At 41.0% G+C, this 24,461-nt stretch overlaps 1 protein-coding gene across 10 annotated transcripts in view; it reads right to left on the bottom strand.

Moving 5' to 3' along the window:
* Positions 1 to 24,461, bottom strand: part of BCAS3 (BCAS3 microtubule associated cell migration factor) — a 301,144-nt gene that overhangs the window by 242,718 nt on the left and 33,965 nt on the right. For all 10 annotated transcript variants that reach the window (XM_036395055.2, XM_036395056.2, XM_036395054.2 and 7 more), the window contains exons 8-12: positions 23,330 to 23,437; positions 20,741 to 20,817; positions 10,447 to 10,523; positions 8,700 to 8,783; positions 3,266 to 3,436 (exon numbers count right to left, since the gene is read on the bottom strand). In XM_036395055.2, coding sequence (XP_036250948.1) covers positions 3,266 to 3,436; positions 8,700 to 8,783; positions 10,447 to 10,523; positions 20,741 to 20,817; positions 23,330 to 23,437 — 517 coding nt within the window. The remainder of the gene's footprint in view (positions 1 to 3,265; positions 3,437 to 8,699; positions 8,784 to 10,446; positions 10,524 to 20,740; positions 20,818 to 23,329; positions 23,438 to 24,461) is intronic.

A 24,461-nucleotide genomic window follows, 5' to 3' on the forward strand; every position in this document is an offset into this window, starting at 1 on the left:
TTTGTGTCCAAAACATGTCCCTTCATCATCCTCCTGGCACAGAAATTGTTATATTTGTACATATGCACAGAGCAGCTCAGTCCATCTTTAGAACCTGCTGTGCTGTGCTTGAAATAACTGAAAAAGTAATGGGATCACTAAATTGCAAGACTTTAGACACAATTATGTAAAAAAAAAAAAAAAAGCTTCCCCACTCAAAAAAAAGTTCTTATTTCTCCTCCAAAATGATGTATTTGCCTGCCTTAGATTTATTGCTCTCTTCCATTTTCTTTCACTTTTTAAAACAGATCTTTATTTTTTTTCTGTATCTTATCTTACAGGCATATTTTATTACTTGGAAAATGGATCTTTCACTGCAACACCCAAATTCTTAGTCAGGTTGTGCAGGTGATAGAAATCTTTACTGACCTGAAGGAGGTGAGGTATTTATTTCACATTAGGAGGGCACTGATGATAGGAAGAGAATTCCTCCCTGCTTCTGAAACTGCCCTCAGCTGTGACAAGGCTGGAACCCGTGTGAGCACACACCAGCCCCTGCTGAATGGGATTCAGGGCTTTCCCAGGGCTCATTTAGCCCAGAAAATATTTGGTTGGATTTTTAAATTCAGGGTTTCTCAGTGAGAGGAGGAAGAGCCTGATGGGCACAGCCATGGGCATCCCAGAGCAGGCACCTCAAACCAGCAGGGAAGGTTTGTTGATTCCACTCAGAACTCTTCATGAACCTGAAAACTGGGGGGATAAAACAAGGAAAAAATCCTTTCACTGAGAATGGTCCAGCACTGAACAGGAGCTCCCCCACAGGAAAGTGGAGTCCCCATCCCTGGGAGAATTCAAAAAATGAGCAAATTTGGCAATTTGGTTTCATGGGAATGGCAGGATTCAGTCAAAGGCTGGACTTGATGATCCTGCAGGTCTTTTCTAAACGTGCTGATTCTGTGAATCTGTGATTCTCTAAAGCAACAACTCCAGAAAATCCCTGAAAACAGGCAGTGACCCTAAAGCAGAGGGTTTTACAGGGCTTGGCATCACCAGCCTGCCCCAGCAGCCCTCCATCTCAGCCAAAGTGGGGATGGAGCTCAGGTCACCACTCCCAGATCTTTCACAGGAGAGTAAAACAAAATCTGAAATTGTGGGTGTGAGGAGCTCACGTGCTGCAGCCCAGGGCAGCCACCCTGAGCTCAGTGACATTGTCCCCTGTGCTGAAACACCTCCCTGAATGCTGCCCCAAGCCCAGCCTGCACCAGCAGGGCCATCCTCACTGGATTCCTGCAGGATTCTCCCTGCAGGCTCCTGGGACACGCCAAGATCCCTGCCAAAAGCAGCATCTGCCAGCTCCCAGCTGCACAAAAGCCCACAAAAAGTGCCACAGCCACTGCAGCCAGAGCTGGAGGCACAGGAGAAGGCTCAGAGCACCAGGAGCACCCAGGACACCCCTCACAGGAGAAGGTTCTGGACTGGCAGTGTGGAATAACCATGCACAAAGTGCATTTCTTTCTTTTGAATCAGCTTTCTTTTTGCCAGAGGGACATTTCAGTAAGAAATAATTGTTTAAAAAATCTCCTGCACCATGAAAATCTAACAAGGCAGAAGAAAAGTTATTTTCTTTTTTCCTGGAAATAAATATAATTCTGAAAGCAAATTGCAGCACTGGAAATAAATTATATAATTTAACAGCATTTAAAAACTTCAGATCACAAAATATAAATGCAATATACACAATTAGGATACCCAACTTCCTAGAGGTTCAAGACAAAACTTATTTTCCTAGAGCTGATGGCTTATTTATGTTAGAGCAGCAGGCTTTGGACAAGACAAACGTTATCATTTTTACAGCTCCTCTCCTGGAGTGCCCTTTAGGCTTTGATAGCTCCCTACTATTGTTAGGGTCAGAGGACAGGTTCATAAAACCTCTAAATCATATATAACAAGCCTTAAAAACCTAAGATCTATCATTTTTTTTCCCCCTAGGCCTATGCAGAAGAATCAAAGCACAGACAGCGACCAGCAGAAATAATGGCCACATTAAACAGCTTCATCAGAAATTTATGAAGTCAAATTTGTCTTTTTTTTTCTTTCCTTATAGCATATGAAGAGCCAAGAAATTATTTTTTTTCCTGGAAACAAAAACAAATCCCAGAATTATTTTAAAACCTGACTATAAGATCCTAAATTTTTTTTTTCCCATTATCTTCTTTATTTCAATTTTGGAAGAAAATGTCTATAGTGTTTTATGAACAATTCCCTTTCAATGCAACATTCCTTGGCTAAATACTTCCAAAATTAATTCTCAGGAACGACCATAACAAAGCTTTTCTTTGTTTTGTTTGGTTTTTTTCAAGTAAAAGATTTTATTTTCCTGTCAAGAAAAAAAAAGTAAAATAACTTGGCTAAAGATTTGACTTCTGATGTGTCCTTAATACCTCACTAACTTACCTGCAATGGGCTTCATAAAGATAGGGGAAAACAAGGAAAAAACTGAAGGTTTTTTTTTGCTTTAAATTCAATAAATGTGACCATGAGAAAAAAAAATCTCACAGGACTAGTTACAGAATAATGAACTGTGTGGGAGTTCTGCATAAACACTGAATCCAGGACCAGCCACTTGAAAATTAAATGAGTGGTAGAAACAAACAAAAAACGACGTGGATATCTTCCCTGCCATAAAGACAGGAAAATCCAGCAAGTTAAAAATTGTCTGATAGTGGTGTGGAGTTTGTAACAAATGATTCTTCCTGATGCACTGCACTGTGTATTGGTATATACAGTAAATTTACTCTGTTATTATAAAACAGTGCAAATGCCTCACAAACAGCATTGTGCTCCACTGCATTTGGGATTTACAGAAAATTATAACTTCTACACTTCACACCCAACTTCTCCCATCATTATTTAGCCTGGAATTCAACAATTCCCCCATTCCCAAAGAAGCCCACATTCCAGCCCCGTTCTGTATTAATAAATATCATTAGACTCCATCTCCACTGATCAGCATCAATCAATGTCAATTAGGAACAAGTGTTGGGGAGACAAAATGTGACACTTCACACTTGATCTTGTCAAAGCTCTTGTCACATAAATAAGCTGCAAGGACAATATATATTTTGGCTGCATTTCAGTCCCCAACAGGATTTTATCCTAGCTCTGTGCCGTCTGTAAAACTCCCGCCCCGGCCAAACTCTGGTTTATTCTCACTCCCATCAGCACCCAAAGGATTTCCCTGGCACTGGGGTGGCCATGCAGGCTCTGGCTGCGGGCACACCGGTACCTGTCCCTCTGCCACCGTCTCGGTGTCGATGATGGTGACAATGCCAGGCACCAGGGGACTCCTGCGCAGGTTGCTGTGAGCCAGGATTTCCTCCTCGGTGGCGCCCGACGGCAGCGTCCCCGTCAGCTGGGTCACCACCTTCCCCACCATGGTCAGCCCAGTCTTTATTGTCTGCAAAAAAAAAAAAGGAAAAAAAAACTCCTTCAAATGGTGTTGAGGGCTGTGCTGTGGCTGCAGCTCAGATTCCTTCTGGAAGTGGATTATTTTAGGAGTGGGGTATCAGCTGCAAAAGGCTGCAACAAAACAGCCTGGAAAAATCTGGAGTCCTGGCAAATGGAAGAATTCACCTTTCTCTTGGAAGTCAATTATGCCAGAGCATTATTGAAAGAAGTATTTTAATGTTCAAATAATAAATGTGTTTGTACTTTAAGTACAAACTCCAGTGCTAGGGGTTTTTTTAACTTTGATTTTAGTTACTCCCATAGCATGCATGGTCAGAAGGATCAAAGACGAGGCCACGATGAGTGTGAGGAGGGCACTGCTCACACAAAATACAAACAGCCCCTAAAGCTCATAGAGCTTTGTCTTCTGCACAGTGCAAGAGACCAAGAATTTGTCTTTTGCTACATTTGACACACTCATTTTTTTCCTCAATAATTAAACATTAAAACTAAATATGAGACTCAAATCCAGGAAAATTAAAAATGCCACCCTCGAGGTCCTGGAACTCCCAGGCACGTCCCAGCACAAGGGATGGGACTTTCCAGGCTCTGCATGTTTCCCAGACAGGGGTTTGAAAACACATTCACTGCACCAGTTTTTAGCAGCTAAAGATGCTGAAGATTATTTTTATTTTGCTTTATTTTATTTGGAGAAAGAGGGAGAGTAGACACAGTAGGAGAGATGCAGACTGAAAGATAAACAAGCCCAACTACAACTTTAAATATTTTCTCCTTGAACCAAGGACTGTGCCTTATTTGCCTGTAAAGAATTGAGCAGATTTATTATGCAATATAAATAAAAAATAGCGAAAGAGATCAGAATGGAATGACACTGTAACAAGCCAATTCTTAACTAAAAAGACAAGCTAAGCTGCCTGCTAAATTGAAAAGGAAAAAAATGTCCAGATCCCAGGCTGAAACCAAGAAGCAGCCACAAATCAATTGCAACTGCTTTGTTTAGTGCTAAAATCTCAAACTGCAGTGATTAGAAAACACATTAGTGTTCATCAATTAGCAGCCAAACGTTTGTTTTAATAATTCATGGGAAATGACTTACACAAAGTCTGTTAGTGTGCTGTCAGGAAAGCCTCTGAAGGGCCAACAGCAGCAGGCGCCACACGGTATCGATGGCCATGGCCAGCCAGGAAGGCTGATTAACCTCTGAGATGCCTCTGCTGATGGACTCACCCCATTACTGCTAATGGAGATACTTCCACTTAAAATCGAGCCAGGCCTTTAGCACAGCAATGGCTTTGGGGGTTTAAAGTCTTTAGTAATATCCTGCCATTTGTTTCTTGTTATTTCTTTTTATACCCGGCTACGGCAGAGGAGAATAAAACGGGTTTTAACAGTGGTGAACTCAGGAGGCTGGGAGAGGTAACATAAAGCAGATATTGACAGCTGAGGAATAAACCTAAAATAGCCCCAGTGCCATCACAGGGATGCATTCCAGCTCTCCTGGCAAAAACTGACAAGGCAGTTTTTTGGCCAATAGCTAAAATCCTAGAAAATGATTCGTTCTCAGTTTATAAAGCAGGGAGGAGAAAGCAGTAAATGCTACATGGCAAAATACCTGGGCAGGGGAAGAGGCTAAAAACTGTAACTGGCCTGTTTTAGAAAATATCTTCAATATTTATAATGAGAGCAATGGGATGGCAAAGCACCAACCATAAACTGACAGCTCTCTAGAAGGCAGTGACCAGCGTGGGGGCTGCAGAGGTGTGCAGAGATGTGGCCAAGGCCATTAGCTCAGAAATATCAGGGCACAACCATGACAGCACTTACTGCCCTGCACTGTTGTGTATATTTGCAAAAACTTCTGGGGTAATCTTTAACCTTTCCCATGCCATATCAGCTGTCCCCTCCATCCATTAGGGCTAATGACCTTGCTCTCACATAAGCTGTTAGTCCTCATTAAGAAGTTATCAGGTAACAAGAGAAAACAGATGCAGCCTTTGCTAAATCACTTTACCAGTACAGGATTAAAAGATACGGAGAAGGAATCAAGCAAAGGAGTTATGAGGTGAGAAGGACTTGGTTTATAATTTGATGTGAGACATGTGACAGAGCAAATACATTTTAAATGAAATAAATGGGTTCAAGTTTGCACTGTCCCAGTCCCTTTGTCACTGATGGGAACCTGCCAGTGAAGTCTGCTGCTAAATTAAATTAAAATACTTGATCCAGTTTCTTTTGTAACCAGCGATCCACAGTGTGCAGAAACACACATTATTTATATGCTCATGTGTACCCTATCTACTTCAAAATGTGACTGTTCACATCTATTTGAATATAAGGAAATACATATATTTAATTAAAATAGATATATACCCTCATACCTCATTTAATTGAAAAGTAAGTACAACTTTAATTAGATGAAAAGAATTAAAATGCACGATTCAATGCCTGTTAGGATGCTTTGTTCCAACAAAGGCCTTGAATCCTTTTAGTGACAACACATTGTTCCTGTTTTTCATAATAAATACATTTTATATGATCTATTTGACTGCAAATGAAAAACCTATAGAAAGCAGAAAGAGACATCAAAAAGATCAGCCTTGGGTGTCAACACAGTGAGGCTGAGCCTCACACTCAGTTTGAACAAAGGGATAATAGGGTTTATTCTGAAAGAAATTCCACGTCCATGCCACTGCTTCTTCAACTGAAAAGAATCTTTATCCCATGGAAGGGACTCTCCTGTCTGCATGCACTGAGTGCATTCTACACCACCTCTAAGGAATGATACTTTCATTTTTCCAAACACATCCATTTTTATCTGCACCCCTCATTAATCCAAATGTGAATCTTGACACATTTTTCTGCTTCCCAAAATTTTCTGCTTGGTCAAGTGACAGAAACTGCCAGAGCTTTTAGAACATGAACACTCAGAAAGCCACCAACATAATCACAACTTTGACCTCGGTGATTTTGGTGAACAGGGACCCTCTCAAATAACTCCCAAGTTATTTGATTAAGGAGGAAATTTATTTGCTGCACCAAGATCAGCAGCTCCCATTGAGGACAAACCCCTGGCCCCACCAGGACATGGCTCAGCAAAGGAAAAACCATTACAGAAAATATTCTGTGCTGCCACCAAGACCTTCTGGAGAGGATCTGAAAGGCAATTCTCCAAAGTGACCCTGCTGAAAGCTCTCAGGTCTCCTTCTCTTTCATACCCAGGTTCTTTCCCTTCAGTAGAAAATTGGAAGCCAACCAGAGAAAAGGCTGTAACCCAAGGTAACCTGGCAAAACAAGAACTTTAATGGAACCACTTCTGAACCAAAAAGCAGCACTGCAGGGAAAAGGAAAGGACATCCACTTCACAAAAAGCTGCTCCTGCACTAATCAAAGCAAAGAATTACAAACCCCTGCAGCTGATAGGACACAACAGCATAAATAGAGGTTCATAAATGAAGAGTTAAATAAGGAAGGAGTGAATTGATGGCCAGGCAATGAAATGGAGAGCAACAGATATATGGAGCATCTATGTGCCAGCAAGAAAGTTCAGCCCTGCAGTTATCAGAGCTGAAAACCTGCTAGAGAGCAAGCCAAGACTCAATGAAATCACTAATAAATTAAACATTGCAGATTTATTGTGGCACGCTCATGGATAACAAATTAATACACTAAGGCTGAGACACTCCTCAAGAGCCAAATCATGCAAATATTTAAAACTATATTAGTATTAATCTTGTCTATTACAGTAACATCCAACAGGCAGGAGCATGAGCAATGTGCTGTGCAAATACAGAGCAGCAGCAGCCCGTGCCCTGGGGATTATCCCTTTTCCTAACTCTCACTGGGAGTTTATCTCTGTACAGAGGCTAACAATCTTTTCTTTCCTATGATTATAAACACATTTTATCTTCAGTATCTACTCACATGATGCAATAGCACTACTTCAGTGTGATAAACTCAGCTTAACAGCAGAATTTCTGGATTATGATCCCTTGCTAGTACTACTCAGCAGGGAAGGCCATCAGCTGCAGTGATCTGTTTGCAGGATTTTGCCACATCTGATCCAAACTGCGGCTGATCACACTAAGCCACTCAGTTTTTCAAACTTATCTGTGCTATAAAAAAGATGTTCAGGATGCTGGGATTGAAGGAATTTCCCTCCACACCTCTTTAACTGTGCTGATGGTGAAAGTACACAGAGATCCAGCAAATCACCTCAGGAGAGGAGCAATTCCAGCTCCCCTCAACAACATAAAAAGCTGTGATTTTTCTCCTTCCCTGGCCACACAGTGATTGTGCTGGACTGTGTTTGTTTTTCTGTTTTCTTTTCACATGAGCTGGCCTGCCCTATGTCTCTCTCTGTGGCTTCTCCTAACTGTTGTTTTCCTCGGTGCCACTGAGCCCTCTGTCCCACGCTGTCATTTCATTCCTATTATTAGGTTTGTTTTGTTGCACATATCAGAAATGAAAAGGTTGGTGGTTACAAGGGAAGCTTGTAATCAGCACCGAGTTCACCCTACGGTGCCAAAACTCACTCTGTGTGTGTGTGTGAGAAAAAGAAATTGTTGTTGCAGCAAGGAAAGGAGCTGGGAGGGAGACAGTGAAACAAAAGTTGTGCTCGGCCTTGTTTAAGATTTTTCCAAGCCATGAGCTTCTTTTGATACTACAAAACCCCAGACATGTCTCTGAAAACAGAGGGATTTTATAACATCATCTGAAGTGCAAAAACGAGGCAATGGAACCTATATGTAAACAGTCATTAATAAGCTCTAACCTTCAAAGAAGGTAATTAATTAGCTCCAGTACTGTGCTGTCACCCTTCAGAGAGAGCAAAACGTATAATGGGGGTGTGATGGAGTCCAAAGAGCAGCAGGCACTTGTAAAGTCACTTTTCATGATGCTAAAAGACTAATAATTCACAATGTTGATTTCTAATCATATAAACTTGTGCCACTAGGAACAGCCATTATACAAATCCATCCCACTGTCACTTCCCTCTAATGTAAATAGCTGTTTGTAATAAATGAAATTTCTGAAAATCAGTTCAGAACCAGAACTGTTTGTGGAAAGCTACAGTGAGTCAGAGCTCTGCAGGATGGGGAGGGCAGGCACGGTGCTGCTGCTGCTGCTGCAGGGCTCTCAGCGTGCTCTCCTCTCTGGGAAGGGAGGGGGTGATGACACACAGCCCAATTCAGCAGGGAAACCTCATAATTATGTTGCAGGAGCAGCTCTCCCAGGGCAGATGATGGACTCACTTTGGCAGCACTAATGACTGTGGCAGTGTAAGACTGAATGTTGTCTCCACAGGCTCCACCACGGGACTGATGGCATCGGATCAGCTACAAGAAGAAAGACAGCAACCAAGTCACTACTATTAAACTCCACAAAGCCATAAGCCATTACCAGAGCTCTTATTTATCATGTACAGTGGTGTGTTTTTTCCTACAAACAGCAAAAAGCCCTGCTGAGACACTTAACCCCTTTTTATAATCTTCTGGGTGCCACCCAGACTGTCGCGTCCCCCGCTCCAGTTTTCAATTACCAGATGAGTACTCACTAAGAATTCATAAACTTTGAAATGGTGGGATTTTTGGTCTGGCAGCAATACCACAAATAAATTTAAATAAATATAATCAAAAGCTTTAGCCATGTATATGTAACATTAAATATCAGCCATTCTAAGAATGCAAGTGTGGCTTTCCCCTCCTTTTTATGACGAGCAAGCAAAGAAATGACAAAGGAAAAGAGTTGTTTGAAACTTTGCATTTAATAGATTAAAGGAATGTACATGGGGTTTGCTTTTTATTGCCTGCCTTCAAAATCAAAACAAGACTCTTGTACCTGCCATCACCCTACAAAAGTAGGTTTTGCCTTTGAACCCCAAGTAACAATAGAATCTGTGCTTCTATGCAAAATTAGGAAAAAATATAGGTATTTGTTGCTTGCATGCAAAACATGTTGCTTGTTGAACTATTTGAGCTAAAGAAAATTTAAAATTGCTGTAAAATGTATTTGTTTCTAAAGGCTTTTCTGTCCTGCTTATATTTAAATATCTAAATAAAAATACCTAAACTAGGGAAAGCCCCCAGTGAATTTACCTGGGGACACAACAGCCATTTAAATTCCCCTGGTGATCCAATTCTTTTGCTGGTATTTTGGCAGCAATACTTTTTAAATCCCATGCTGAGCAGGGTTAGCTCTTCCAGCATGAGCAAGGTGTGGCACTAAAGGGAAAGGCAGGTTTGAATTTGGGAAGAAATCATCTGTGCTGGAGGAGATGTAACAGCAAATCGACTTCTAAAATCTGCCTCTGGTAATTCCTGCCTCAGCTCTAGAAACAGCTTCTCCAGTCACAGGTGGAAGGGAGAAAAAACATCTGCTTTGAAATAAAATTAAGGCATTAGGAGCCAAATTCAGGCTTCACTTCAAGCTTTACATACACAACCACTCCTCTGGGTAAAAGCAATGATCATTTCTTTGCTTGGGAATCGATTTGCTTTGTCTCTAGAAAGAAGAAAAAAGTCTAAAAGTTTTCTTTTTTTTCTTGGAGCTCAGCTTTCTCAAAGCTGTTCAAAAGTGGCCAATTTAATGCTGTTTTCTAAGCTACAGAGTGCATTGCTCTGAGTGTTGGCTCAGACAAACCAGGCTCTGTCCAGACTCAGTTTCCCCAAAGAGAATTTAGGAAGTGTTTTTTTGCCTACCTTCAGAAGTGTCTGTAATTAAATGCTTTAAACTTTTAGAGCACAGAATGGGTTGATTACTGTGTTACCTCACTGAAAACACATGGTGATGGCTGTCTTCTCTGCCTTCCTTAAACTGAGATTAAATCAAACATGCAAAGTAAAGATCTAATATTTTAAAATACTTAGGACTGTCATTTTAATGCAACTCCTCTTACAGACTTTCTTTTGCACACAGCTTTTTCCTGAGACCTTTTCTTTTCTTTTTCCCACTATACATACAAAGTTTAGAGGAATTTTTTGATCTCAAACCCCTCCTTACCTTGTTTTCTGCATAAGCAAGCCAACGGCTTCCAAGAGCAATAGGATTCATGTTTGGCCCTGGACAAGGATAGCAGCCTGCAAAGTTTAAAAAGGCAACATTAAGAAATATCTTAATGACCTCTTCCAAAGAATTTTATTTATTGCCAAGAAAACAAAAAGTCTAAACAAAAGCCTTGCAGTTGCTAATATCACTCAGTGGATGCTTGCATTTTTGTTTCTAGAGATAAGGCTGTGGTTAGAGGAGCTATTTTGAACATTTAATTATGTGTAAATATTCATTTCTCCTTTTGTTTGCATTTTAAAGCCATTTTGATACAAAAATTACATTCTGGGGTGAGGGAGTGGTGATGTTTGACTCGATTGGTTTTGTATCTTCACAATTTAATAAATTTTATTTGATTGACACCTTTCTGTTGGTGAAGAGCTCAATCACTTCAACCTCTTCTGCATTTTTACTGTATGAAAGGATGAATTGTGCTCTTGGTTTCAGTTTTAGTAATTCTATATACAAGCCCTCAGTCTTCCAAAATGCTCTTGCTTTTGATTTTACCAATTCTCTAGACAAGCCCTCAGTCTCTCCATATACTTTTGCACAAACTTAACTTTACACAGTGTGAAAATTCGTAATTCCCTAAACTGGTGGCAATATTTCCACTGTTCACTTTATATTATCATTAGAAATAGATTTATACATATGGATAAAAATGAACATAGAAAGAGAATTATTCCTGAGGATTTAAACATGAAAATACCTGTTAGACAAAATAGCTGTGAATGAAAACATGGAAAGGCTTAAAATGAATCACATTAAATGGCATTTCATATATAAAGTTCTTAAAATATGTATTTTTATATAAGTAAAATAATTCTTTTATAAATAAAATAATTTGTATTTGTACAAATACAAAATACATCTGTATTTTAAAATAAGCATTTTTTACATGAAAAAATAAGGAGGAAGAACAAGGGGAAGGAGGAGGCTATCAAGCAAATGGTTAATCTCAGTTTTCATCAGTTCTTAGGCTAATACAGTCAATTTAGCAATTTAAACCCTCTCACTGATTGGCCAAGAAACAAAATATTGAAGACCTTACAGACATGTGTGTCTGATTTAAAGGAGCCCTGGGCAGCTGCTCCTGTATCCTGGGCTGAGGGAGCGCAGACAAACTGCATTTCAGAACACATCCAACACAACTTTTATTCAGTGTATTGCATAAAATCCTAATAAAAAATAAACCCCAAACCCAGCCAGTGAAGCTTTTTATTTTCTGAATCTCTGATGTGAGACTCTGACCCTGCTCTGCACCCACAGAAGGGAAAAGAACCCGATATCCACAAATGTCCAGCTCTGTTCCAGCAGGCTCCAGTGGAGTCCAGAACATTTCCTGAGCACAGCAGAACTTCCAGAAGGGGACAGGTTTTATTTCCCACACCTGCAAAGCAGTGAGGAGCAGTGTGGGAGGTGTTAGCACCTTTCTGGAACGTTCCATGGACATTTGACAACTCTTTGGATGCGGGTTTGGGCCGCCGAGATAAACAAGCCTGGATTTCATTTTCCAGAGCAGAGCACGGAGGGAATTGCAAAATTCCAAAGATCACAGTGAGCTGCTTGAAAGGTCAGAAAGGAAGGGAAGGAGAGAATGAATCCACCCAGTTAAACCCAGAATGAATCCACCCAGTTAAACCCAGAATGAATCCACCCAGTTAAACCCATCTCAGGCAGGACCCAGGCAGGGTTTGTGAGCCCGTATCGCCAGCCCGATCTCAGGAAGGAAAACGAATTCTGAAGAGATGATGCCACAATTGTTATTGCATTCCAGGAGTGCATAAAATGTGGGTAGCCAGAGCCTCTTAAGGAACAAAGCAAGCAAAAAAAAAAAAGGTTGTAAATACAGCCCTGGGTTGTAAATACAAACGTGTTCTTCCGATGACATTATAGATCAGGAGCGCCGAGGTTTTAATGCCGACTTCTGCCTCGGCAGCTCTTATCTGGGTCAGGAAAGGAATTCAGGTCCCCCAAACCTTTCTTTTACCTTCCCTTTTATGTATAAAATACAGCACTAAAAGTTGCCAGATGATAACCCTTGTCATGTAAATCTCTACAGCGACTTCAGAACCAGTGACTTGCCTTTCCCAAATTCCTAACATCCCTGCAGGAGAAAACTACAGGAGCCTCAGCAACTCATAGCAAAAAACCAAGTCCTGCTTGGAAAAGGGAACGGTTCTCAATTATTTCAATGAACTGAAGCCATTGAAGAACTGCAAGAAGAATTGTTCAAATCCAAAACTGATCACTGAACAGAGGAGTTACTTGGAAAAGCTGGGACTGCCCTCCCCAAACGCACTGCCCGTGGTTTGTCTCATGAACTGGGCTCAGTCAATCAGACTCCACACACAAATCAACCAATTCTAAGAATAAACTCCACAAAGGTCAACAATTCAGCTCGGTCCTAAACTCTACTCTCCGATACGAAAAACAGCGTAAAAAAAAGGAGCTATTTCCTCCCTTTCTTTTCTTTGCAAGTCTTTGCATTTTGGAAACTTGCAGCAGCACGAGGATAAACAAAGGGTTATACTTTATGGGAAGGAAAAGCAAATTGTTTTTCTGCTTTCCAAAAAAACAGCTGGAGTCAGCAGAACATCATCTATGAGGCAAATGAAAAGGCAGACACGGCGTGACCCATCGAGCTGGGCCATCCAATCCTCAGCAGCCCCACTCTCTTAAAGATTAACTTCTATTTCTACCAGACTTCAAAACAACAGAGGAAAAAGCCATTCTAAGCAATAACAGCAGCAACTTGAGCATGTTTACAATAGGAATGAACATAATGAGAATGCAGAACTAACTGTCAAGAAGACCAAAGTTTCCAAGTTTTAATGACAGCATGGAGAGGTCATCCAAGAAAGGATCACTCAGGGAAAGTCCTTCCAAAAGTGCAGCAAACCAAGCAAGTACTAAAAAATATCTGATCTTAGAACCAGCTTAACTGGACCCATCACTCACAAAGATATAGGTGAAAACCTACTGGAAACTACTTCACAACTTTTGAGTACACACAGTTATCTTCTGCCTCTGTGCAGAGGAAATGAGAACGTCAAAGCTGGGAAAAAAGGAAGAAAAATTGCATTTTGAAAATCAGAATGCAAATCCAAGTTCTTCTGCTAATTTTCTCAAGTTCCTACACCCAAAAATTCCAACTGGTGCTGCCCTAAGTAACAGTGAGGAGTAAAAAACGGGGCTTGGCTAAGGACACCCTGGGACTCACATCCTGTGCCTCGGTTTTCCCACTTCCAAAATGTAAATGTTAGCTATAGCCCCATAAGTAAATTTTTCAGTGTTAAATTTCTCCGTTTCTTCCCTTTTTAAAAAAATAACTGGGTTATAAAATTATAACTGCAATAAGGATACAGTTTGTGATTACTGGCATTCAAAAAAGCATTAAACTTACTTGTTGCTGTGCTGATTTTATATATTTCATTTTACTGAGAATACAGGAATCCCACATTACCTGAAGCTCTCCAAAGAGCTACACAAATATTTGCTTTGTGAGTGAGCAAAGAGAAGGTTTATTTATTTTCCATTTATTTCCATTAATTTTAATTATTACCCTTATGGTAATGATCAAAAATCTCTACCACCCTCTGGAGACTCAAATCCATAAGCCCATAATAAACCAAATCATCTCCTCAACTCAGCTTTGAAAATTCACACAAATATCCCCTCCTCTGACTCTGGATCTTTCCATCAGTCTTGAGCTCCTGCAAGAAACCCAAGGCTCCAGAGCTTTCCTTGAATTGTTTTCCAAACGCTGATCCTGGATCTTCAGTGATGGCAATGCGAACGCAAAGGGAGCAGCCAAGAGGAGAACAGCAGCACATTCCTGTCCTCTCCCTTGTCCTTTAAACAACCAGCCCACAGGGAAAGCTCTGCCCAGAGGAGCGGAGTCTTTGCAGGCTGTGTCAGCCACAACAGAGCAGGGCCGATAAATCACCCAACACAGCACTAATAAAACCTGAACCACTTCCACTGGGGCAGCTCTTCAGCATCTCCAAGCTTCTTCAGCAAATCAAGATTTAAAGGAGATACAGGAATACAATATTCTCTCCAGAAAAACCTGATGTTAACAGTCAGAACTTGTCTCAGCTATTTTCAGTTTGCAGAACGATGCACTCAGAACTCCCTACCCACAGCACAGTTTTCATTTCTTTCTCAAGCCTCACTAAAACACACTGGAAAATGACATCTGATAAACTATTGCAAATTAATACATGAATTAATAAAGCTGAGGGAATGAAAAAGCCAAATCAGAATCACCTAACTTTGCCTTCTTTCGAGCACATCCCATCATGTTCATCTTAAGACACTACTGGTCGATTTTTAATTTCACAGCACATTATAAGAACTTTATTCCCTACAACAATATTTATAGTACAGAAAAAAAAAAATCTGGCTTCGGTATTTTCCAGACTTTCATCCCCTGTATCTTGACTTTGTTCTTACTTTTTAATGAAAAACATTTTAAGTTCTTTTCTGTCTTGTTTCAGTCATTTTCCCCTATCAGTTTTCCAATTACACTCTCTTTTTCCAGCATTTTCACTGCTTTCTTTTCCCCAATTCTCTCCAGTTTCCTTTGCAGTGGTCCATGCTCATCCTTTTTATAACTAATGTTGATTTATTGTTTCCTAGGGGGGCATTTGAATGGACATGTCACCTTGTACCTGTGAGGAACCCATTCCAGAGGTTTTATTTCAAGCTGAGGGGATGGGCAGTTATTAATACAAAAGCTTTTAGGATTTTGTCTCTAATCCCAAACTAAGGCAGAAATGGCATCATTTGGGTCCCAGGGAATGCCATGAAGGCAGGGATTCCCAGGCTCACCTCCATCCTAAAGAAACCTTCTGGAGAAGAAGGATTTTTCTGTTCAGTGCCTGGCAAGGTTCATTAAAGATGACATATGGCAGCTGAAGTGTCCAGTGGTTTTAAACAGCTTTTCTAAACAAATTCCAAAAGAAGTAACTCATTTCAACAGAAATTCTTTGCCTTTAATCATTCAAAGGACTTGCTGGATTATCACTTCCAAAATCAGTGAAGCAGGGCCATTGTGTATTTTTAAATAAATAGCTCCAAGAAGCCACTGAAGTGATGCTACTTCTCTAATAATCAATCTGCAATTCTTTTGTGGCTCTTATGAAACACAGAGCTCTCCATAGGAATGGAATCACAAAACTCCATCCTTAGTTCCTGCAGTGCAGAGCAGCCAGCAAGCAGATCCATGGCAGAGAGCACAGAGAGGGAATATGCAATAAATAATGGGTAGAGTGATACTGCTGTAGCAAAAAGCTTTGTTTATTACAAGGAAAACAAATCATATAAGTTGTTTTATCTAATATTTTTTTTTGGTTGGTTGTTTTGTTGGTTTTTTTAGCAAACCAATTTTTTTGTTGTTTATAAACTGTATAAAGCAATATTGTTTATAAATTCCTCTGGGTTCCTTCTAGATGAAAGGCCCTGTGTAAATGTTATTACTCTCACACTGTCACATACTTTCCAAAACTCTTCTATTGTTCTTGTACTTCCTTCTGTTTAAGTATCACCCATAAAATGGAGTAAAAGAGCAAAGAGCAGGATGGACCTACTGAGAAATCAGGTTTGCCACCCAGGGCCTTTTTTTCTTACTTATTTATTATTATTATTAAATTATTATCATCATTATTACTACAGAGGTCTCCTTCCCTGCCACTCTACCATGGCAGTTTGAAGCATCTGCACTTTGATGGTCCCAGTGGGTCCCTCCCAGTTCACAAATTCCATCATTTTATGACTTTACTGTTACTCCACAGGTCCAAGCACAATCCCAGAGCTTTTTCTAAAAATATCAGTGGTCTTCCATATTCATTAGGCCTTGCTGTTTAATTTAGCACCAATTTGATTGATTTCAGGGCAATGTTTAATCTCAGGTTTACTTTCTTATTTTCTTCAGACTTGGACAGTGACAAATAATAAAAGTTGCCACTGAGGTTGTTGTTTCTGTGCAGGACAACGTCAGATGGCTTTGTTTGCCCTTTAACATTAAGGATTTGGGTGCTTTAGATAAAAATAACTTATATAGAAACAAAGAGCACTTCCTGTTTTACATCTAATTTGTAAAACTGTCGGAGCCTGGAGATATGACAGACAGACATCTTGGGGACTGAGGCCTCTGTTGTGGCTTTATGCAGCTTTTTTGTTGTATTTACATTTTCCTGCAGTGGAGCAAAACCTCCTGCAAGCACCAAAGCTGCTTGTTCCCATAAATCCACCACTGTGCCATGAAGACCTCTCTGAAAAGTGTTTCAGCATTATCCTGGAATGGTGAGACACTGGTTCCCACAGCCAGGAAAGAAACACTCTTATAAATAATGCCGTTAAAAAGAAAAAGGAAAATTAAATCAACATTTCCCAGGGAAAAACACCATCGAGGGGTAGGTGCTCATCTAAATGTGGGTGCATGAAAAGTCAAAGTGCTTATAGCAATCCCCAGGGACATACTTGGCTCTTCTTCACTGATCAAGAAAATCCTGTGACTCAGGAGCTCCCTCCCCACCTGCCCTGAGGACTTTCGATCAGGGCTGGTCCCCCACAGACAAAGGAATCCTGGCAATGATTACCCCGTGTGGGACAACAGGAGGAAACGCCCTCAGCTCGGAGGGAAACACACACAGCTTCTGGAAGAATGTGACTCTTCAGGCATTAAACCTCCTCACAGGACACCCAATGTTTTCACTTGAAAGTCAAGAGCTCAAACTGCTTCCTGTGAGCCCGACAGGGAAAGGAATTCCAACAGAAATGTCCAAAAAAGCCTTGAAGATTTCCAGACCTGCCCTGTGACAAACTGAAACCACCAAATTGTTCCTTGTGTGTGGATGTGAGAGCAAACAGCAATCCCAAATCCAAAGTGCGGATCAGAGCATCCAACACCATTTGCTCTGGGGGTTTATTCACTTGGAGAGGTGCAGGGCATTCAACATCCACAGACTGATTTTGGCTTGTGGTGAGGAGCCTTTCCAGAATTTCTATATCATAAACTACTCTGACTAAAATCTGCAAAATTACCTCAGGGCTCTACAGAACAGCATCAATAGAAACGTGGTGCCAGCTAATGGCTGCAGTAAATGTCTCCATCCCTGGGGAACCCTGGATGGAGAATATATCAATCTGAGGAGTGAAGGGCCAGGGAGGCTGAGCAGGAGCTCCTCAGCAGACACAGGGATGATGCCACGTGCATGATGTTATCTGGGAGCATCTCTACTCAGCCCAGGGGGTGGGCAGGATGCTCTTTATGGAGAAGGAAAGGATCCATCAGGCCATATTCATCATCAGCAGTGTTGCACTAAGTAAGCAGTTTTGGGGTGAGGAGCACTGATGGAATAGAAATCAATGGAATTCAGCTTTTCTGCAGCTTTTCTTTAGAGCAAAGTAGGGGCAAAAAAAGCCTGAGCATCACTTTGGTTTCTGTGCATCACTTTGGTTTCTGTGCATCACTTTGGTTTCTGATCCTTCAGGCACATGCAGAAAAGGCTCTGAAGGAAATCTGAACTGAACCACAATAAAACTCTGAGCTATTCAAGAATCTATTTAAAATCCACACCTTGACACACACACTAGTAAAGGAAACACATTTTTAACATAAGCATCAAATGATTTTTTTTTATTTTTTTTTTTAGTTTGGCCACATGAGCACCTGAACCAGTGCAGGATGTGAAATCCCTGCTGGGCTTTCTCCTCCCCTTGGTGTCTTTTCTGAGGGAAAGGAGCTGGCTCCAAGCACCAGGAGAGCAGTGATGGATGGAAGTGACTGCCATGAGACTGATGTTCTGCCTTCTCCTAGCAGACATTTGAAAATCAGAACACCCCACAGGGTAGATTAGGGGATATCCAGGTAATTTTTCTACAATAGTTACAGCATGTTTTCCCTCCACGTTTAAGCACCTGTCTTAAATTCCCTCTCCCAGTCTGGAGCACCTGTACACTGAGGTTTTGTTACAAAAGGCACAAATAAAACATTCTGGCTCCCTGCCATCCAAGTCAAATCAGCACATTTCCACATAATCCCAAGCAGGGCAAAACAAAGGTTGGTTCTATGTCAAACTTGCTCAGGAAAAATCAGGAAATGCAGGAGTTAAAACATTCCAACAGCAGCACGAACTTGTCCATCTACATCCTGAATATTTTATGGCATATTTATTGTAACAATATATTAAGCTACACATCCAACCACAAAAACAAAAACAGAAAGACAAACACTCCTCATGTGCACAGCAGCTGCATTAGCATTTCTGAGGAACTTCAGAATTCCTGACACTGCTTTTAATTGGACATTCTGCATTTCATTTCTAAGTATAAATAACCAACAAAACAGACCAGAGCTCCTGCTTCATGTTTGTCTCAGTGAGGTCCTAAGGCTCCCACACCACTTAGGGATGGAAGATGGGAGTTTCACACCAAATCTTCTTGAAAATAAAGATTTTCTTTTCTCTAAAAGTAACACAAAACCCTTCAAAGGGTCAGTGATCCTCAGCAATATTCCTGCCCTTTGTGCCCTCCCTTCTGACCAAAAGCAGTCACAGAATCTTTTTCATGCTGTCACACACTCTGGGCAGGCAGTGGCACCCTCACAGCTGAGGTGCACCAGTGTGGGCAGGACACAGGCTGCCCCAACAATGCAAACAAAAAGGCTGCCAAGACCTTTTCCTCAGCTTCCTTTTCAAAGATTTCTATTTTTTAATTGATACTGGCACTGTCCTTTAATAACTTTTTTCAAAGGCACAGCCAAAGAAGGCAGTGGTGGCCAGTTGGCTGCCTCCCAGAACTGCCTGCAGCTAACAGGGAGCTCATTCCCATCCCACTGCAAACACAGCACAGGAGTTTAAGCCTTTAAAGATGCGCTCTCAGGCCCAGGAGATCTCAGCACATGAAATGGGGAAGCTCAGACAAAAGCTCTGCTGTGTCCTGACGTGCCAGGGCACAGCACCTGCCTGGGAGCAGGATCCAGGAATGGCTGAGCTTGGGATCCTCAGCACAGGTCCCAGAACCCCTAAATCCAGGGGAAAAGCACAGCTCTGCCCACTCACAGCATGGCACTGCCAGAGGGAAGGGCTGTGCTGGCTCCAGCTCTGGCAGCATCCTAAATGCCCCAAAAATGAGCTTGTCCTTAATTAAACCAGAGGAAAGTCTCAGAAAATCTTGAATTTCTCATATTAAAAAGCTGCACAGTTGGAGAAATACACTGGCATTAGTGATATTTTAGGAATTTTTAGACTTTCTAAAAAATAATTTTTTCATTCCTCCAAAAGTTTTAATTTATCCTCTTTAAATTCCACAGCTGCTTCACAAAAGGCCAATCAAAGTTATGTTAAGAACCAAATATCCCTGCTTCTCAAAATTAACTTCAGGACATTCATTTTTAAAAATAAGTTGCAGTATCTTAAAAAACCCAATAAAATAACTCCAAAGATTCCCAGAATACACATTTAACTGAGGGGTTTTCTTTACTTTTGGTATAAAATAAAGCAAGGCCTGTACCCTAATTCTTTTTGATGAAATAAAAGGCAGTGATGAATAGGACAGAAATAAGTCCTTTCCCATTTGGATCTTGTCACTGAACCCCAGCAGATTCCCAGTATCTCACATCCATGGATAGGAAGAAACTGACACCTATTGGCAACTTTAATATTACTGCATGAAGCTGCTTTCCCTCAAACTATAACAAAACCAGCTTCTCCTAAGGAGATTTTTCTATAAAGACAGAGATAATATAAAAAAATATTAAATTTTTATAATTATGGCTGAAAATACATCCACAAAAAGGCAGACTCTTTTTAAATAATAAAACTTTGACATTTCCAAAGTAGATTATGAACTGTAAAGGCATACAAAAAACCCAATGTGCCTAAGGAACAAACCAATACAAACAGTGGGTAATCACTTCTGATGTGGGTTTAATTGCTGCTGATGTGATAACTGCAACTCCCACCTGAGGCTTTTACACATATTTGTGCAAAATTAACAAAAGAATTGCTCAGCTACTGATGGATGGCAGTGTGGGTGCCCTTTACTATTAGCTACAGCAATAATAAATATAGAGAAGAGTTAAATTTTCACAGAAAAGCATTTGGGTTTGGTTTGTTTTTTTCCTAAACAAGTTTTCCTGAAGCTCCAAATTATTAATTGAAACCTGCTTTGAGGATTTAGAAATAAAGAAAGAAACAAAAAGATCTTTTCTGTCCACCTCTGAGCCCAAAATTGTACGTACTGGTGACGAAGAATTTTTTGGTGAAAGTGCAGCTGTCAAAGGCGGCGATTTTCTCCTGCAGGACCACAACGAGGATCCTGAAAACACAGAAATGGAACGGCCACTTTAGACATTAAATGCATTGGTTTAAAGATTCAATATCTAAATGTAATTATTTCAAAAGCATCAATATAAACTCTGCAGTGATGAAGTGCCAGGTTACCAATCCCTGGCAGTTATTGAGGGCTCTCTCTCCTCCCAACCACACGAACTCCACTGCAGGAAGTGCAGGGGGCTGAGCCACAGCAGCACAGCACTTTTGTGATGAAGCTCTTGCACTCACAGCTCCATTAAAAAGCAAGAATGGAGCTGCAAAGACCCTGAATTACTGTCACTGACTCAAACAGCAATCGGCAGAACAAGAGCTAAACGTCAAATAATCCCACTGCCCACCTCAGTGCCAATCTATGAAACATTTTATTTGCTAAAAGCAGGGGGGAGTGTAATACCAAGAACATCAGCACAAACAGAGCTGAGAGAAGCAGAATTTGGGTCAATTAGCATATTGAAGATGTATGTTTTTGTGCATTACACTTTATTGTAAAGGCCAAAAGCCACAGGGTAACAGGAAACACGGTGCTGCCTCAACAAACAGAGCCCAGAAATGCAAATGTGGAAGCAGAGCAGCAGCTTGGAAATTTCAGAACCAGGGAACGCTTTCTCCCACACTGATGACTTCCCAAAATCGAGTTTTTAAAAGCCTGGCATGAAAGAAGCACCTGGGAAACCAACACATAAAACCTACATTTAGCAATAGGACATAATTAATAATCTGTTATTCTCTCATTAGGCAGACTGTGAGAAAGCGTTTTTAAATTAGCTGTCAATATAGAGCATTATTAAATATTGTTTTAATGGTTTTAATTGTGAAGATACACCATGGAAAAAAATTAATCACATCTCTCACTGACTAAAACACACCTAATGCTTCATGTGAACATCATGACTGTGTGCTACAGCCTGGAACAGTCACCTTTATATAGGGGATGAATCACCTCAGCATCAATCATATCCTTGGGGAAAGGCTGATGATTATTTCCCAGAAGTGTGAAATCAGCCTTTAACCCTTTTTTCCCTACTTTTATCTGTTTTGCTGTAAGAACACTTCCTCTTACCCCATGAGAGCTCAATACCTGTGGGAAGAACTACACTAAAACCAAAATATCCACAGTCCCCTCACGCTTGCTGATGTTTTCAGAGAAATAAATAACAAATTAGTTTTGGACATATTAGTAGTTTTAGTTAAACAACATCTTCCAATTGCTGAAACTGCAGGAGAGAAAACCAGAAGGAAATGTATCAATTCTAACTTTTCCTACATTGCCTAAAATAAAGGAAACCGATGAATAATGGGAGGGCTTTGACTGCAGGTAATGTAATGTGAATATACTGCAAACCTATGGATATTGATGGGAATATTTCCCAGTCCTGGAGATTTTTGCTTTCTCCTCCTTGAAGACACTCTATGTCTTTCTGCAGAAATGAACCCCCCAGACAGATGATTCCAGAGCATTTACTGAGCTATTTATTTTTAGGAGCAGTTTACATTTAGTTGCACAAGTTTGATGCACACTCATCTATTCCCCATCTGCATCAAAACCAGGCATTAAACCCAAATCATTTTTAATTTTCCAATGCTTTGTGTTATTATTTACTGAAGGACCATCCATTCTGGCATGGCAATATGGATTCCCAAAGAAATGCAGGAATTTCTTCATCCAGGGCTCTCCCTTTACCCCAGGACCTGGATTGCACCACTCCCCCAGGGCACCTGAGGCCACGGTGACTCATGGCAGTGCTGGGAGGGTGAAGGGAGCAGAGCTCAGCAGGGCTTGGACCAAAGTCACCACTCCAAACTCTCCCATCAGGAGTGCCAAGTGCAGGATCCTCACACAAGGATCCTGGGATTTCTCCTCTGCCTTAAAAAGATGCAGCAAACTACAAAGCAAACCACAACATTCCAGTTTGGTGTGTCTGGGAGAGATGGGGATTTCACATTAACTCAGCAGAATTTGATTCCATGGACACAACAGATGCTGTTCTCCTGGAGCTCTGTGATCCTCAGCCTCCAGAGCCATTTTCTCTCTATCCCAACCCAGAGATGCTGCTTTGTTATTTGACTCACTGGAACATTATTCCCTGCAAACCACAGACTGCACACCAGGAATGTTTTGGATGTGCAGGGAGGCAAAATCTGACAGACCAACACAAAGAGGAGACATAAACTCCTTAGTGCTGTTTAAACTCTCTGTGATCCCATTTCCCCAGCTGTAGGTGGATCATCGAGGATTTCAGCAATTCCTGCTCACCCTTTAGCACAACTGAAAGAAGCTTAAATGATTTTTTGGTTTGAGCTTCTTAAACCAAAGCCATGGGGGAAGCACACTGATGTATTCCAACTGAAATACTCCTTGAGAAACAGAGAACCACAACTGTGCTTACAGGAGAGTGAAAAGAGGAAAATCAGGGAGGTGATACACCAGAAATTGTATTTATTACCAAAATCTGGCATGCCCTAACACACAAGGAATGCAGAGTGAGCAGCCTTACCTTTTATTGCAATGCAGGTCATAAATAGGAGTTTTGAACTGGATGGACTTGACCATCTCTCCTGTTCTCAGGGAATACAGATCCACACAGCAGTAAGGTGGGCTGGTGCTGAAATGAATTAAAAGAAGATTTTAATGGAAATCAGGGCATTTTAAAAACTAGGATTTAATTCTGCCTCCTTATGCTGCTTAGCATGCTGGAGGAAAAGTCAGACAACCACAGAATTATTAAGATTGGAAAGGACCACCAAGAACATCAAGTCCTGGACCCAGAATTCCAGCAACCCCAGCAGGACTCTGGAGAACAAAGGGTCAATAGAAACCTCCTACATAGAGAAGGAAAACTGAATAATGATCTCCACGATGGCCATCAACCTGTACTGTGCAACTGATTATCAAACACTTGGTTTCTTTTACCACCAGGAAGACTTGGGAAGTTTTAAACCACATCCTAGTACAAAACTACTCCTCAGAGTAACTCTCTCCTACAGGGAGGACTCGCCCAGAGCAGCAGCTGAGCTGCCTGGGGCTGATGGAGACACCTCACCCAGAATTTACATTACATCCCTGATGGACTTTTGTTTGAACCATACAGATCTTTTCAACTCTTCGTGTCGCTTTTATCATTTTTATATAAATAAAAGCTTGAAGGCCATTTCTTAATAAAAAAGGCTGAGTGGGAAAAGTGCTGAGTGTTCGATAGGGCCGAGGAAGGCAGTGGTGGAAACCCTTTTAGGGGCTGAGGGGAGGCTTTGATGTGGCAGCTCTGCTCCACGACACCTTTCTCCCCCTCCAAGAACGCATTAAAACCTTGGCTATTTCTAGGTCAAGGAATATGAAGGAGCACAAATTGCCAGCTGTACAAACACATCCTGAGCATTGGTAAAAGAGGGTGTTCCCCCCTGCCCGGATCTGTTTTATTTTACAGAGTTTCACACAATTCCTGCCCCAGCACTCACTTGTCTCTTGGATCTGCTCAAGCTGCTCGAGAATTTTCTGGAAAGCTGGAGGACAAATGCCAACTGTTTACCCCCAATGCCTCAAGATCACAAAATGGTTTATACAGTAATGTATAATATACAGTAAATGCATAATATACAGTAAATGCATAATATACAGTAAATGCATAGCAA

Source organism: Molothrus ater, chromosome 21 (genome assembly GCF_012460135.2).
Source record: "Molothrus ater isolate BHLD 08-10-18 breed brown headed cowbird chromosome 21, BPBGC_Mater_1.1, whole genome shotgun sequence".
NCBI lineage: Eukaryota > Metazoa > Chordata > Aves > Passeriformes > Icteridae > Molothrus > Molothrus ater.